The following is a 14,163-nucleotide window of genomic DNA, read 5'->3' as shown; positions in this document are numbered from 1 at the left end:
TTTATTGATTGATTCTTTCAAACGATATGAGTTATTATTTTTAGAAATGTATTTTTCAAATCATTCATTTTATACAAAATAAAATAAAATAAAAATACCCTCAAATTTAATTGTACGTGAGGGGATGAACGAGAATTTGGCATTACACATGGAATAACCCTCAACCTTCCTTAATTAATTGTACGCGTGAGGGGATGAATGAAAATTTGGCATTACACATCTCCATCTCTTAACATTAGATTTTGAGGGGCCCACACCGCCGCACCTCTACCGACACTCCGCTCTTTGTTTTTTACTTCCAACTTCCTTTCCAGTTTTTCGGATTGGAGAGAAACATTTATAAATGAATACATATATATTTTAAAATGTTTTCTCATTACCGTTAGAGTGAGACGTCGACATTGAAATGACATTTAACGGCAATTTTAAATGCCACTCCATACCCCCAAAAAAAAAAAAAAAAAAAGGAAAATTACAAAGAACTGATTAAATATCTTGGCGCTCCATCCATTTCTTTATCATTTGCACGTGCGAGGGGGCAGGAATCGATACGCTTGTCGGAAGAAACGCGTGAGCGATAAGCGAAGGTCGTTACAGTCCCGAGGAGTAAAAGCGAAAGGCGAGATTGAAGAAGGAGACGAGCATAGTGGTGCTGGTGGAAGCTTCCATTTTCACGCGACTCCAACGCTCAGCTCGCTTCTCTCACTCGGTCTTAAGCAGGTACGCACGCGCGCTCCGATTCCGGCGCCGGCTTCGCGTCTCCGAGCCCCCGACATCTCCGCTCCTCCTCCGTCGCGCTGCGGCGGTCCCGGCACGAGCTCGTGAGCGCTTTACGTGTTTTTCTTTTTCTTTTTTTCTTTTTTTTTTTGGTTTCATTCGGTGTTGTTGGTTTGGTTGTGCATCGGTTGAGGTTTCTTTGTTCGGCTTCTGATTGCTGAGTTCGCTACTCTTTTATTTTTTGAGGCGTCACGATTGGTTGTCTTTGCCTCTGGTTCCCCTGTATCATTTTAGCGGCGTGATTAGCGCGGGCGGTGTTCCGGCGCTCGCGGTTTTTCCCGAGCGAGTAGTCAGAGAGTCGCCCCGAATGTGAACCTGACTCGAGTAGAGGCTGTCGGCAGTGGTTGCTAGGTTGTGATTTGCCTCGACTCGTTGTGACCGGATCGAGATGTTCTGGCGGGTAAAAAAATCACGAGAAAATCAGCTCAATCTCGTGATATTCCAACCAAGCACTTTCCTGGATTAACTCACTCGAGATATTGTCCGCTCTGACCAATCCCAAACTAATCCCAAACTGAAGAGGTCATCCATCCTAGTAGTGCTCTAGCCTTAATTTTGGATTTCTAAAACAAAGCTTGCCATAATGTTAAAAGGCGTGTCTGTGACTTAATTCCAGTTTTCACATATATATGTCAAGCATCCCTCTCCCTCTCTGTTCAGTTCATTCCTGCCCCCTTCACTAGAAGCCTACAAGAAGCCGGTCCTTGTCCAGGCCTTCTAGCCCCACAACCGCTTCGTTACGTCATTTACTTAGTGCATGTAGCGCGGTGTAAATGTGGTACTTATCGTCATTGATGCGTGGTGTGTTTTGTTCGTGGTGAGGATTCTTCTGTACTGATGATTCCTCTGGTTCTTAATTACGCATTAAGGTTGAGAGGGTATTTGGTTAACAGGATCTGCATGTATTCTGCTGTCGGTTGCTTTGAGATTGCGATATAGCTAAGTCTATTTAACTCCGTGTTTTGTGCAGAATTTCGGGTAACTGTGGGTGTTGAGTTTTGATTGGCTGATTCGTTGATCTCCTCAAAGTGATGTTACTCTCTGCTCTTTTAACTTCTGTCGGGATCAATCTTGGGCTCTGTCTTCTGTATATCACTTTATATTCCATTTTGAGGAAGCAGCCTGGTAACATCACTGTCTATGCACCTCGCTTAATTGCTGAACATAAGGGTGAACGGAGGAGGCAGTTCAATCTCGAGAGCCTACTTCCTTCCGCTGGGTGGTTGAGACAAGCATGGCAGCCCACCGAAGGACAACTATTGTCACTCTTGGGCCTGGATGCTGTTGTTTTTATGCGTATCTTTATTTTCAGGTTAGTGAATATTCTACATTCACTTCTATGTCATTATTTATATAAGCTGCATGGATTGTTTTTGAAATTTCAAATTTTATCAGTCATGAAATACTTTGACCTCCTGATTTCTCGGCTATGTGTATTTTAGTAGGATATAATCAGTGATGAACTGCAACTTGTAGGACTTGTATATCTGTCTACTTTTTTGCACTGCCCTAAATATGCATGGTCTTGCTTTTGTGGATTAGGAATGTGTCTTGACCCCTGTTTATAGAGTCCAATGTACCTTTAATTTTACCTCCTTCAGAGCCCCAGCTTTTCCAGCTGCACATTTTCCAAACTCCCAAAACTGATAGCATCCTCTGATCAATGCTAGAACTCTTGGCATTGCTTCCACTTGAACAAATATGTCTTCAGGCCTCTGCCATAGGAGATTTTGGTACGACACAATTACTGCCACAAGCACTTTGTCCTCCTGCCTCCATGGCTTTGCCTATGATGTACAAGTCCATTCTTTTTAAAGCTTTTCAGATTTCAACTTTATGCCACTTTATGCTGCGTATACTACTGTAGCATAAGCAAATGGACCAAATGATGATATCTTGAGCGAACAAATCTCTCTCTCTCTCTCTCTCTCTCTCTCTCTCTCTCTCATCCATCTGCAACACACATCACTAGGCAGCACCCTCATTCTCTCACTAATGCATAAAAGGCACAAGTCTTGTTACAAAATCATACATATTCAATTGCGAGTTCGAAAGGGATTGTGATTTTGATGAAGTGATTCCATTTGAGGACCTCTTTCCATTCTTCGGATTGATTAAGATCCTCGGATATGGAACTGCATCTCCAGTCTTCTTTTTCGCGCATCGATTATGCCCCTGTATATCAGGTTGTAGTAACCCAGAGGATCAGGGTAGAGAAGTTTAGTTGAAGAAATGCTATGTAAAATGCGGAATATGAAGAAAATGTCGATGTCTTTGGTGATATTTTAGGGCAGTTTGTCAAGACAAGTCGACATTGATATAATATATTCAGTCTTCAGCAAATTTTGGAGTGTTTTGTGGTTAAGGACATGATTTCTTGATGAAGAGGAGCTTGTCAGTATGGATATCAGTCCTGGGCTCTCTTGTTACATTGGAAAATTTTCTGTGTGAGTCAATGCACTAATTGACATTTTAGATGTTTTTTCTTGGAACTGAGCTCTTTTTGGTGCTTGAGTTCTTTCTATCCGTGGCCTTACACCCCCCCACCCCCCGCGCGTGGTCTTCTGGTAGATAATGCTTTACCTATAAAAATTCGTTTGGGTGAATACCATGTCTTTAGCCAGCTGAAGTATGTATTGCTGTGGTACATGAGAATAGAAGGGAACATGTATTGTCCCCTGTTCAAAGCATGAGGAGGTTAAGGGATATTTTACATGCTAAATTTCTTCTTTGAAATGCACATGGGGACATAAGTAATTGCTTAAACATTATATTGAATGAGCAATGATCATCTCTAATTGAAATGTTGACTATTTTGGGCCTTGCACATGACAGGTTGCAACGATCACATTGTTTATCTATCTGTGTGCTAAATGTGGTTCTTCCACCTTTATTTTGCTTTTATGCAAGTAGCCTTAATACATTTATCTTCAGATACACTCTTGCTGCATCATTTCCCTTCTGGCATTCACCTTCACAGATTTTCTTTGGTTGACTGAGCTGGTTTGTTTTGTGCAGTGTGAGAGTATTTAGCTTTGCTGTGATTGTTGGGATTGGCATTCTCCTTCCTATCAATTATCTGGGTACTCAGCTAAGTGATGATTCTGACCTGGCAAACACGTCTCTTGACACTTTCAGCATTTCAAATGTCAATGATGGTTCTAACTGGTAATTTTTTTGGTCTAGTGGAAGTGGGTACCCTTGGATCTTACTGGCTGAGCTTGTGCAATGACATAAATGGTTAAATAAATGGCATGAAACTACAGCTATGCATGTGTCCATATTGGAGTTAAATACCAGGGTTTAATATTCAGAGGAATACTTTTCCTATTTGTAAGAATTATCTATTTAGAAATCTTAGTTCCTTATTGGACTCTTATTTCTGTGATATTTTGAGCGCAACCTACTCTGAATTTCTTTCATTAATGTTTCCGTCCATATGTTTGTTTAACTTTATAACAATCTGGAAAGTGGAGAGTGAAGTAACTGCTGAGTTCTGGGGTTGGTAAATCCTTTTCCAGTATTAATGAGCACACTGGAAGACTATCATTGAACCCTGATTATGACATTTTTTTTCTAGGTTGTGGGTCCACTTTTCTGCTGCATATATTTTTTCTGGAGTGGTCTGCTACCTTTTATATTATGTAAGCAGTCTCTTTCTGTGAGTTAGTTTGTCCAAGCTTTTCAGTTAAAATCAACATCAGCTTTTGATGATTAACTAGGTTGTTGATTAACTAGGTTGTTTGATGTTCTGCAGGAGTATAGCTATATTTCTGACAAGATAATTAGTTGCTTCTATTCATGCAAACCTTTGCCTCATGACTTTACTGTACTTGTCCGTGGTATCTCCACTTCATCGGGACACACCGTCAGTGAAGATGTAGAGAGCTTTTTCACAGAGTGCTATCCTTCTACCTATCTTTCCCATTCTGTTGTTCGTCGAACCAGCAAACTTCAAAGTCTCAGAGTAAGCATTCTTGTTATGAAGAAATCTTGGGTCACGTTCATCACATGCAATGTGGATACCGTTGCTGGTCATTCTAATGCTTAGATGAGATGAATCCTAGAAATGTGTGCCATGGGTTTCTGGCAGAATTTCGTGGTTCTCAGTGTGTAATGAACCATCCTGGCAGAACACTAACATCCAGCTAGTTTTTTAGAAGTTGCGTTTTGGGGGGACTTAGGGGATTGTGTATTGGCATCATGCAGTGAGACAGTGCTAAAGAAAAGAACTAATGCATATTGCGGTTTCGTCTTTTGATGCCTCTTTAAATGTATAATTGGTGAAGTAAAACGCATTACCTTTCTGAGTCCTACTTGTTTGGATCGTTTGCAATTGTTTCTCAATCTTACTGAATGAGTTTTAAGGGTCCATAACTTGCATAAATATCAGTTTTGAAAGGAAATAACCACAGACAAGTTTGTGGGAAATAAATAAGATATGTTTCCTATTTGCTTGGTTTTTTACCGTGCTTCAGTAAAGTTAGTGCCTACAACCAATTATTGGAAACTTGGTTATACTAATTCAGTTGATTTTTCTGTCACGAGTGGCACATATAGATCTTATAAAGAAGAAAAAAGATCGTACAGCAAAGAATGAGGTCTCTGGAGACAAAAGAAGAGAAGAGATGACCGAAACAAGAATGATGAATCACCTAAACTAGGAGGGAACTGTTTTTAACTCTCTGGATCTTGCTCAAACAATGGAATCAGTCAGCATTTTAGCCCCTTTCTTTTATGGTCCATGAGTGATCTTTAATATGCATAGTGTTGTCTTAGTTCATATCAGTTTTACGTAAAGTTTATCTGGTTTTGATGTTAACTGATTTGAAGAGTCCTTGCAAGTTGAGAAATCCTTCTTTTCTGGTGTTGAACATGATGATGCCCTAAACGTTTTTATCTTGAGCATCAGAGAAGTAACTATCCTGCATGTTTGCTTAGCTGCTTCCAAACCCTATCAGATCTTCACATACATCACATTCCTTGTTTTAGAGTGATGCAGAGAAGCTGTACTGGAAGCTGGCTCACTTAAAATCGAATAGGGATGCTCGAAGAAGGTTCACACGTGAGGGTCCCTTAGGACTTTTTGGACGACAAGTTGATCTCGCAGACCACTACGAGAAGAAGTTGGTAGATCTAGAAGAGCGGGTGAGGACACAGCAGTCTTTGTTAGCAGGACAGGTAGGTGTTATTAGGCATCATCTAAAAAACTGCTACTTTGGTAAAGTTTCATTTTCTGTGCTTGGGTTTTAAAGAAAGAAAAGCTTGATAGTGGAATGTATTTGTAAAGATCATAAAAAATGAAACTCCTTCAGATATGTGCTAACATGTGCATCTCATGCCCATGTTTATGTTCAAATGCACAACAAGCAAAGCACGCACACATGAACACTCATATCCTGGGGGTTTTCTTTTTTTGGGTTGGTTCCCCTTTCTGACTTGTTCAGATGGACCTGTCATCTGCCATATAAACATATGTGTTTCTGTATTTTGATCAGGAAACCAATGCCCTAGCTGAAATCTTGTAAGGCAGGACAAGTGCATGAAAATGACTTTTTGCATGCAATAGAGAGTCTTCTAAATGGTTGACTCTTGTTGTTGGCATAGTGGCTTAGAGAGCAGATCTGTTTGTGTGGTTTAAGCACACAACATGGGTTTGATGCCCTTGCGCTATCATGTGCAAACAATTTCATTGTTGGCCACCTATCTAGGTTTCACTCACACCTGATCCTTGATGTTAGTGGGGTTGTTTCTAGTGCCTTAATTTTATCCACACCTGATCCTGGAGTTGGATTTATATCATAATACTTAATAATGCTTGATTATTAAGCAAGATAATTACCTTTGATACAGAGATTGGAGTTGGACTTATATCATAATGCTTGATTATTATTTTTGATACTTAATTGCATTATGGCTGTGAATTTGTTAGGAAGTTCCAGCTGCCTTTGTCTCATTCAAGTCACGCTTTGTTGCTGCCACAACTCTGCACATCCAACAGAGGATTAACCCTACCAAGTGGGTCACTGAGCAAGCTCCTGAACCTCAGGATATTCACTGGGCTTTCTTTTCTACATCATTCATCAGAAGATGGATCTGCAACCTGGCTGTGGTGGCTGCCTGTATTGCCATCACTATTTTATTTCTCATTCCAGTTGTAATAGTGCAGGGTCTTACTAATCTGGATCAACTGGAGACCTATTTCCCTTTTCTTGAAGGATTGTTAGAATTGTAAGTGGAAATACAGGTTCTTTGATGCCAATTTAGGATCTGATGTGAACACACATTACATAAATCATTATCAAAAAGATTAGTACTCAGAGTAGCAACTTGGTAAGTTCTGAGATACACTATCTGGAGTTCATCTTTTTCCTCCACATGCAAGAAAAGTTGACCAGACTACAATTCAAGGTCCAAAGAAGGCTTTTTGTCTCAACTCAAAGCTAGATGATAGACTATGTAATAAAGTGACTCATATTGTTTCATGTCCATGGTCACATTTAGCATATTTCAACATCGAGATCTGTTCTAGGGATAAAGGAAACCACCTTTAGAATACCAGAATATCCACTGCCCAAGTATCTTGGTCATAGCACTGTTTTCTGTTAATTGAGTAGAACATTGGATAACAGCTTTGCTTATCTTTGCCATACATTTTCTTCAAAAGATCGTCGGCTTTCCATCTGGTGTTTTAGAATTGGCACACCCACAAGAGTCATGCACTATTCGTTGAGTTAGACAATTTTACATTCTTCTTGTTCAATTATTGAATTTTGTACATGGCACCAGCTGAATTGTACTTACTTTTGGGATGCAGAACATTCATTAGTGAAGTGATAACAGGATATCTTCCCAGTCTGATTCTTCAGCAGTTCCTCTCTCTTATACCCCCTGTTATGGTGGTACTTTCTTCAATGCAAGGATATATAGCCTTTAGCCAAATACAAAAAAGTGCATGTATCAAGGTGCTGTGGTTTACAATCTGGAACATTTTTTTTGCAAATGTACTATCAGGCTCAGCTCTCTACCGAGTTAGTCTTCTCCTTGATCCCAAGAATATTCCTATGGTACTTGCTGAGGCTGTTCCTGGACAGGTATTAAAATATCCCTATCGTGAATCCTTATTCTTTCTTCAAAGAGTCGCTTTGCACTGATTCTATTTGGATTATCCATTGTTGATAGTTACTCTTTTTTCATAGCCATCTCTCTACCAGCGCATCAACCTAGTACAAAATGGCCATCTTACTGAATCCGAAAAGTCTCTATTTGGATTATCCATTGTTGATAGTTACTCTTTCTTCATAGCCCTTTCTCTATGAATCAACAAGTTGTCAGGAGTATAGTGAGTGGTCTTAAAGCTTTCCATAGAGTAAACATTCCACTCTCTTCTCCTGTGAGGTCACTACTGAATCCAAAAGTAGCTCTTAACCTTCAAAAAGAGTCATTATACTTTGTTCAATTCTTGAAGGGCATGCTGCATTTTTTCGGTTTGTGTCCATCATGAAGTTGACATATGGTAACACTAGCAGTGTGGACCTTAAACAATACAACGTCAATTACATGATGCCGATATAGGTTATCTTTCTCACTTCGGATCCATTAGGGGGGTTGGTTTCTACTCCAATTGTTCTAACACCTCACTTTGAAAAAGTAGGGAAAAGAGGAGCTAAGACAAATCTAACACCTGTCTCATGAATATGCAAGGATTTGGCATAAAAGTGGAGTCTGATTGCTGAATAAAATGGAGCCGCAAAAAATGGTCATGGAAACAGGGGACCACTTGTGCTAATCCCATGTAGAAGTTGCCAGTCTATTGTCAATTTTTCTAGAAGGTTAAAGATGAAAGTGTGTTGTAATACTTAAATGTTCTAAATATGGGATCAAGCAAATGGAGGATAAGAACTATCAACAGCTTGAAACACTGCCAAGAGAGTGGATGAAGTATGTGTAGATTCTACAATGTCTTTATTTGTGGACTAATGTGTACTTTGTCAAAATTGTGGCTTGAATCTTCCGACAGAAGTGGAAAGTATTCTGCCACTGTTGTTGGGTGGCCATTTGAATGAGTGGACTTGCTTTGTCATATGATGATTGAATGGTCAAAGTTTAATGTTGTTAGATTTTGTGGGGCCACAGCCAATTGTTCTAAAAGCTTAAACTGTTAGATAAATGCGTGATTTAATATTTAATTACCCTAATACTCCCCTCTAACAAATGTACAGAGTTTATATGTATTCGAGCAAATTTGAGAATATAATGCAGCTTTGTTCATGTAGGCATCATTCTTCATTGCGTATGTTGTAACATCCGGATGGACCAGTCTAATATCGTCAGAGCTTTTCAGGCTGTGTCCACTCATCTTTCATTTTTTGGCAAAGGTCTTTGCTAGAGAAAATGATGAGGAATTTAAGGTTCCACAGATTCCTTACCACAAGGAGATACCCAAGATTATCTTCTTCGGGGTTCTCGGTACAACATACTTTTTCCTTGCTCCACTGATTCTGCCATTCCTCCTGATTTATTATTGCATGGGATACATTGTCTTCCGTAACCAGGTTAGGATGCCTATCGTCTTATTTCTCTGGTTTAATATTTGTGTGTGTTAGTTAAAATGAAGGGGACCATATGCTTTATTTTGCTCTGGAAAAACACTGGGAATTCAATATATGAATGTACTTCGAATTTTGTGTTCCTTTTATTGAATACTCTATTATATCACTGTCCTGATGAATATTAAGATTTTCCTTGTACTGGGATTTGCTTTTCTTTTCTGAGTTCAGGTTGTTATTCATATATTAGCAATAACTGAGCTGTATCTTACTGGGTGATAATTCATTAACAAATGTAAAAAGAAAATTAAAATAAAGAAGAAAGGAACAAGATGGCCACTGTTCTACGTAGGCCCATAATTGGGTCTGATGTCTTACACAAACTTAAGTATTTATATTCCTAAAACTTAAAGGTGGACCGGCCTTGCAATATCCACCATAGTAGACGGATAAAAAATGACGTTGATGTGAAGTGCCTTGTCTTCATGTTTCATGCAGCTCTTAAATGAGCACTTCATTGATAAATGACAATGCTCTGTTCAAACCCTCTGAAGATGAGTATTGTTAGAGATCGTTACATTATTTTTTCTGATGCATAGGATGCTACTCAGCATATGATATTGTTGTTGAGCACACAGTCTTTGAAGTACTATATGTATATTGTGTGCTGAAAATTTGATGTCTTCTCTAAAGGAAAACCATGAACCTGACCTGGGGAATGGCTGTACCTAAATTTTGTTGAGATTGACTATTTGTTCCTCTCTCCATTTACAGTTACTGAATGTTTATGTCACTAAGTATGAGACCAGCGGAAAGTTTTGGCCCATAGTACACAATTCAACAATTTTTTCCTTGGTCTTGATGCATATTATTGCTATTGGTATCTTTGGGCTTAAGAATCTTCCCCTAGCATCAGGTTTAATGGTTCCTCTCCCAGTGCTCACCCTTCTGTTCAATCAGTATTGCCAGAAACGGTTCCTGCCTTTATTTAAAGCTTATCCGGCTGAGGTACGTAAAAAAAACTGCATGAATTTGTATGTGTTGTCTTCTAACTTTATTTGCTACGTTTTCAAGTTAGAGTTGATTCTTGACTTGCCACTTAGAGCATGAAGTCTGCTTGCTGATGTTCTCCTGAACTAGATTTTCATGGCAGCCATGTTCTGTTTTAGTATGGAATATGTCTTTTTCTTCATGAATCATGCTCTTTTTATTTTTTAGCATTATATCATCCAGACGACCATTAGCTTACCACATCATTCGAAAGCATGTCAAGTAGTGTTATGGCAATGCTGCTCTTGCGATCTCCTGGTACAACATTGTCAAACTAACATAGGTTCTCTTGCTGTGTTTACTGCTTTTCCCAAATAGATATGTTGATGCATCTACCTGAGTATCCTAAATATTTGTGATCTCCCACACGTTACTTATTATGCTTCTAAACCAAGTTTCACATATAACTTTTTCATGTATACCGTAGACATGTTGGTTGATTCTCTTTGGTTTTTGCTGCGTAAGATGCTCTAACCTATCTCTTCTCCAGGGTTGATGAGTAATTACTGTTAATAAACTGTTTGTGCCAAAAGTGTAATCTATTACTAAATATACCTAATATGTTTGTAAAGCGTATGCCTTAACAGTCTCTGTCGCTTGTGAAGTGGGCTTACATGTGAATTTGTGTGATAAATGCGACAGAATGATAACTATACAAAGGCATGTAATTCAAACCTTTGACCCATGCTTTAATGAGTTGATACAAAACCGTCTGTTCTAGAAGTTTAGGCTGTTGGGAAATGGATTGAGAATGTGTATATATATGTTTTTTATATAGATAAATGGACTGACAATGTATATGTACGAATTATTAACAGCTGTAGAACAAATACGTTTGAATTTGAGAGAGACTCTAGGAACTTTTTTCTAATGAATAGCATGATGCTAAGAAAGATCTTTAGCAATACAACAGCTGAAGGAGGGTTTAAAACCACAAATTGGTTATGCTCGCCCTGGATATTGTCCAAGGGTCTAACAAGCATTGATGATATGAGTATATCGGTCATTTTTGGATTATAATATAGTTGATTATCAACAATTCTTTTGGAGGATATTAGCAAAATTTATCTAGAGAGAATAGCTCTTTACTCAGGAAGATGATCATTGGGCTCATAGTGAAGATATTATTTGCTGATCATCTGGGTAGGAATATCTTATTACCTCAGAAATGGTTGGTGGAGTCTTTATATATTGCGACCTATAATCCATTTGCGATCATGAGTTATTGCTGGGGCTTCAGTGCCCTATGTTACCTTCATCAAACTTGAGATGCAGCTTCTGTTTCTTCTTTTTCTGTTTATTGTCATCTTTCCAGTTAAACTGGCTAAAACCATTGACCGAAATTTGAATGATTATAGTTTACATTTCATGATCTATGAGGAGGAGCCTGAATGTTGTATTCTTGCAGTGCTTGAAAAAGAAGGATAGAGAGGACGAGAATGATCCCACGATAGGTGAATTCTACAATAAATTGGCTACTGCATATGAAGATCCAGCTATGAAGCCAACACAACATTCACTAAGCACTGATTCGCGCAGCACTCCCCTTCTTCAGGGTGCAGAATCTGAGAACCTAGCTTGATGAGGAATTTCTTCTTGTATATTACCAGAGTTCCCGAGTTTGTTCGAGTGATTTGCACCGGTGATGTGAGAGAAACCTGCCTATCGAATACTAGTGTAGAGTTTCAAATCAGAAATTATCCTCTGTTTTGGGGCTGGTCTTGAACTTCGAGTATGAAGTTCCTCAAGTCGCGTATACCGCTATGGCCTTTTTGGCATTGGGGGTATGGAAGGTGAATCGGTATTCCGTGGGTTTGTAGCTGGATATGTATCCTAGGCCAGCAGAAGTACAGAGGTGAGCACATGTATCTAAACGGTTTGTAAGGATTGAACTGGGTGATTCTTTATTCTGATTTCCAAAGGATTGATTCTGAAGGATAAATTGCTTTATAAAATACGATAAAGCTAGTACCAACACCTAGAGAGAGAGAGAGAGAGAGAGAGAGAGGAGGTAAATAGATGATTAATTAAATCTTGACAAATAATTGCGGAATATAATAAGTCAAAATCAAAGTCTGAGTTATTAGGGCTGTGCCAAAAAAGTGGGAATCATTTGGAACTGGACCGGATTTAATGGAATTGATGAGTACCAGTCCGATTTTCAATTCTAGGCGTGGAATGGTCTATTCACTCACCCAAACTGGACTATCATTTGAAAAAAGAAATTTTATCACAATTATATATGACGTGCATTTTCTATATTTCTATTTTTATGTTTCTCGAAACAAGTTTGAAACAAAATTCCATTTGATAATGCAATTTTACTTTTCTATTTCTAGAATAGATTTCTATTCAGAAATAGATTTAATTGGAAATCAAAAATTAAAATTTTTAGTTTTCCTAAATGAGAAATGAATACTATTTTCATTATTCACTCTTGTCATTGCCTGTCGTCAACCGCTGAATGCTTGCCGCCCACCATCGGTCATTGGATGCTTATTGCCTGTCGCCGGATGCCGATTGATGATCACCAACCGCCGCCCACTTGTTGCCCTCAAATGTTGGCTGCCCATCCGTTGCTAGTCATCGGACGCTAGCCTGTTGTTTGCCCATTGTCAACCCTCGGTTGCTGGATGAACGTTGCTAGCCACCAACCACTTGCCCACTCGCCCTTCGCTGGTTGTCGACCGCCGATCACCTATTGCTAGATGCCGCCCGCCTGTTGTAGAACGCCAGATGCCTCCCACCACCACTTGGAAGAATAAATTTTATGTCATTCTCAAACGAATTTCTATTTTAAGAATAGAAATTTCAAATGCGTATTTTCGCTCAGAAACTTATCCTATAAATAGAAGAAAAAAAAATTAGTTTCTAGCAAAAAATTGATTTCTGAATCATAATAGTTATTATGCGCACCCTTAATTATTTTGTAATTTTTTTATCAAATATATATGTACATATATGTATATTTATAGTTATTGGACATTATTGACTAATTTTGTCTCTTAGGTATGTAATAGGATTAAACTTCTACCGTTTTTTTTTTCATTCTAATAATCCATTTACTTACTTTTTTAATCAAAACAAAATATATAAACGTAGAAGAATGTGGAAACTGATGCATGATGGGGTGAGTGATAAACCGATTGAAGATATCCATAAGAGATGATAGCTCATTTTAAGTACCATTTTCATGATTAAATTAAGTAAACATTGAAAAAAGATGAATCGAGCAATTAATGTTTTAACTTCCGTGGAAGTTAAGACTTTTAACATGTAGTAAGGGGACCACACCATAACCTTTGAAGAAATTAAGCTTTTAGCTAATGAGTATTATTTATTCATTTTGCGTTGTAGTTTTCAATCTTTAATCAAAATCAGTGGCTTGTAATTCAACCCAAGTATAAGACCGAACAAGTTTTGTAGCGATTGGGGACTGATTTTATGGACTCACTTGGGAATTAGATTGGACCTAGGTAGATCCACGAAACTAATGGGCAAGTCTCCATTCTACTTTTTTGGAATCGATTCTTAGTGGAAGGTGGGAACCGCAGATCTGGACCATACTCACTTCTATTTGCTATAAGATAAAACAGATTTTTGAGATGATTGTGAGTGGGAAACAAACTTAAGTAAAATGAGATAAGAGATGAGAAAATTGCACACAAATTTTATAATTGATAGGCTTAGATTAAGCTTACGTCCATTTTCCTATACCGACAGCCTACTAGCTGAATTCCACTATATGATCAAAAAGAGATTATAATTACGAGTGCAAACATTTAGT

The 14,163-nt window shown here is 38.5% G+C and overlaps 1 protein-coding gene across 2 annotated transcripts; it reads left to right on the top strand.

Moving 5' to 3' along the window:
- Window positions 1-535: 535 nt before the first annotated feature.
- Window positions 536-12,314, top strand: LOC104419411 (CSC1-like protein HYP1). Of its 2 annotated transcripts, none has more exons than XM_010031067.3 (11): window positions 536-720; window positions 1,748-2,089; window positions 3,796-3,945; window positions 4,358-4,421; window positions 4,535-4,744; window positions 5,770-5,958; window positions 6,710-7,008; window positions 7,595-7,871; window positions 9,054-9,332; window positions 10,101-10,334; window positions 11,785-12,314. In XM_010031067.3, exons 2-11 carry the CDS (start codon window positions 1,809-1,811, stop codon window positions 11,956-11,958), a joined length of 2,157 nt encoding a protein of 718 aa, XP_010029369.2. In that variant the 5' UTR covers window positions 536-720; window positions 1,748-1,808; the 3' UTR covers window positions 11,959-12,314. The 2 variants fall into 2 exon arrangements, with proteins under 2 accessions (XP_010029369.2, XP_010029368.2); XM_010031066.3 differs by having other exon boundaries at window positions 536-821.
- The last annotated feature ends 1,849 nt before the right edge of the window (window positions 12,315-14,163 follow it).

This window comes from Eucalyptus grandis, chromosome 9, assembly GCF_016545825.1.
Source record: "Eucalyptus grandis isolate ANBG69807.140 chromosome 9, ASM1654582v1, whole genome shotgun sequence".
Taxonomy (NCBI): Eukaryota; Viridiplantae; Streptophyta; class Magnoliopsida; order Myrtales; family Myrtaceae; genus Eucalyptus; species Eucalyptus grandis.
This window is presented reverse-complemented; position numbering and strand designations above follow the sequence as displayed.

Bases quoted from the DNA above. Each gene is read 5' to 3' on its own strand.
- LOC104419411 (XM_010031067.3), top strand. From the start codon at position 1,809: ATGTTACTCTCTGCTCTTTTAACTTCTGTCGGGATCAATCTTGGGCTC. The intron at 5,959-6,709 runs GTAGGTGTTATT...TGAATTTGTTAG, and splicing joins AGTCTTTGTTAGCAGGACAG to GAAGTTCCAGCTGCCTTTGT. The intron at 9,333-10,100 runs GTTAGGATGCCT...CTCCATTTACAG, and splicing joins ACATTGTCTTCCGTAACCAG to TTACTGAATGTTTATGTCAC.